This window comes from Primulina huaijiensis, chromosome 17 (genome assembly GCF_012295235.1).
Source record: "Primulina huaijiensis isolate GDHJ02 chromosome 17, ASM1229523v2, whole genome shotgun sequence".
Classification (NCBI taxonomy): Eukaryota; Viridiplantae; Streptophyta; class Magnoliopsida; order Lamiales; family Gesneriaceae; genus Primulina; species Primulina huaijiensis.
The window spans coordinates 15,478,347-15,481,456 of NC_133322.1; the positions used below are offsets into that span (position 1 = coordinate 15,478,347).

Consider the following 3,110-nt stretch of genomic DNA (forward strand, 5'->3'; position numbering starts at 1 on the left):
GTAGATACTACCCGACGTCATTCCAATAAAAGAGGTAAAATTATATATTTATTTTATGGAAGAATGATGACAATTGAAAAAAAATTCAGATCGATGATATATATGTTCGAAACCTTGCATAGCCCTATGCTTTATGCTTGATAGCGGTAACAACGTCATATACTAAGATCTGAAAATTATAATAAATAAGAGAAAATGGTAATTAAAAAAGATATTTAAGTCTTTTAATAACATTAGAGAGTAAAAACTAAAGAAGAAGGGGAGGTGGGGAGTGCAAAATAAATTAATTGTTTGGAATTTATCTCCAATTTTTCCTTGATTTAAATTGTTTAACAAAATATGCAATTCAATGGATTAAACTTTATTTCTTAATTGAAAGAAGTCAAAAGTGTGGACCAGAGACTAGGGAGACCTGTAAGAAAGTCACCGGCCTCAGGTTCAGGAGTCAGCAGGCAAGCATCTACGCTTCTTGAGGTAACCACTAATCTTTAATGGCTGGTTGCGCATTGAAACATTTCAAAATTTCGTAGTTAATATCTCTCTGGACGTTAGCCAACCCTCGTAGCTGTGATCCTGTTACGGACGCCAACTGAAAATATATTGAGTCCAAAATGTTTGATAAAATTCCTGAATGAAACTGTTGATATAAATTCTTGGAAGTTTGAAGATTTGAATTAATCATGTTTTTGCCATTTTGATAGAGGAGATAACATAAGTCCAAGTGCACAAGTATAAAGGATACAAAGGATAATTTACCCAAGTGCATGAGTATTAGGAATCCAGCAGATTATTCCAAGACCTAAGGAATATTTTATCCCGCACTAACGCTGCCATTTTTGGTTGCAATAGAATGATTATAGTTGTAACAGATTGATCCTTTCTTTCTTCTGAAGAATATACAGTTGTATGTATAGATTAACATTGATCCTTTTGTATTAGAGGAAGATGATACATCATCAATTAAATACATTTTCATCGCTTGTTCTTTTCTTTAATTCATTTCTATTAAATTAAAAATGGGTTTTACCTCCATGGTAAAAGAAAAAAGAGAAGAAAAGAAAAGTCACGACTTTGTGATTTTATCAAGTCGAGATGCACTGGACCGGTGATATGGATTTTCCCAGGAAATAAATTTTTTGCGTGTCTTTGTTTGACCTGGTTAAACTCTGGAAACCGTGTTACTGTAATGATTGTTATATTGGATATTAAGCGTTAAAGCCACCTACGATGTAAACCAGTAACCGAGAAGGAAGTATGTTATGCCCTGAGCCCCGGGTTGCTGGGCGGTCCAAGCAAGACCATACACAATTGGCTCTACTATGAAATATTTAACAAAAGTTACACGATACTCCTTTGCATACCGCTGTAATCCACACATGGGTTTGACATTCTAATACGTGACAGAATATTACAATCATCATATGTTGGACACGTTTCTGAACTTTTCTTAGTAGATATTCAGCCAGATCTTATGTATGTGGTCGGTTCTGATTCCATTTTGTTAGGGTGGGGACTGTGCAAGCGAGACTTCTTATACCAGGCTATGCAAGCAATTAAATTGTCTTTCTTACTTGTGTTACAAAAATGACTAACTAAAGTTGCTAGAAGAATCTATTGAGTACACTTATAAACTCATTCATGATGCTACAATACTTCAAAGTTGGATTGGATACTACAAAGTACATTGATTTAGATCGAGGTAGTCTGATTGAATTAGACCTATGTAACCTACAAACTGCTATTCCATAGAGTGTATTAGAAACCCATGATTGTTAGAGTAAATTCTACTTGACGAATATCCACTATATTGGGTGAGAGTGCCAATAAAGAGTGAACTTTCAGATTGATTTCAGGTCCAGAGATGTCTTTGACATTTAATCATTTGTGGTCTTTTTTTCTGGCCAACGTGACCTTAAATACTTCACACTACAAACTTTTAAGGACACAGATCGGACCTTCAAACTTCTAGCCAGACTACGCACATAACAACTACATGATAAATTTTCTTTTTGACCTGAAACCCAAAGTTGGCTCAGTTTATCATTAGATGCGCTGAAAGTGCCTGTTTTTACTTTACTCTGACTACAAAGTCGAGTATATTATATTATCTTGATGACCCCGCTTTAAATATTCTGCGCAGTTTGCATGATCCTCTTGGGTTTAACTTACAGTCACCCGATAATTGAAAGGGATATTTAGTAATGGCGAGAGGTTTGATATGGGCAACTGCAGAGGATTTGTCACGAAACCGAGGTAGGGTGCTGATGTTGTATCACCAAATATTGAGGAGCATCAATTCACCTGATTTGCCACTCAACTTAGCAGCAAGGCTAGCGAAAAAAGCCGAGGCTCGAGCCATTTTTCTACTACATTCTGAAGAACGATCCCTTCACAACATTGAAGATCTTATCAGATGTGCAGAGTACGCACTTAGTATCTTAAAAAAAGGTGAAGTCCCCAAAATTATACAATAAATACGTATATTACATTTCCACCTCTTTATTTTGTATCGTGTTGGATAATCTTCTGCCTTAACTTTGTGAATAAGGATGTTTAATTAGGAGAATTCTTGTGCAGTCTATATTATTGAGTTTTATTTATCTGTTGAGTGGCAATAGATTATATGTTGCGATCATCAAGACCGGATTTGTATAATTTTCTGCTTTCAGTCTCCATTTTCCCATTTCTTGAAGAAATTATTCACCATGGGTCTTGCATGGCTGATTCAAAGATTTTGCATCGACTCTGTTATTTGGAATGATATACTCTACCACTATATTCAAATCTTCAACTAGATTTCAAAGTTTTATTGAATGATATTTTTTATATCAGAGTGAGAGGTCATCTCTTTATTTACTATATTTTGAGGGTCTGTCCAAACGTTAATCTTTTTTAACTCCACTGACGCAATGAGCCAAGGATTTTGAGGTTTTTTTTATAATTAATTTAAAATTAAAAAATATTTCAAAAATGATTTAAAAAAAAAATTATTTTGCAAAACTATTTTAATCCGCGCTTACAAAGAGCGGACGCTCGTCCACGTGACGAGCACTATATATTATTATTATTATTATTATTATTATTATTATTATTATTATTATTATTATTAT

The 3,110-nt window shown here is 34.1% G+C and overlaps 1 protein-coding gene across 1 annotated transcript; it reads left to right on the top strand.

Moving 5' to 3' along the window:
- Positions 1-326: 326 nt before the first annotated feature.
- Positions 327-2,639, top strand: LOC140963190 (uncharacterized). The gene is made up of 2 exons (XM_073422473.1): positions 327-474; positions 2,141-2,639. The coding sequence occupies exon 2, from the start codon at positions 2,202-2,204 to the stop codon at positions 2,472-2,474; it is 273 nt and encodes a 90-aa protein (XP_073278574.1). The 5' UTR covers positions 327-474; positions 2,141-2,201; the 3' UTR covers positions 2,475-2,639.
- Positions 2,640-3,110: the final 471 nt, after the last annotated feature.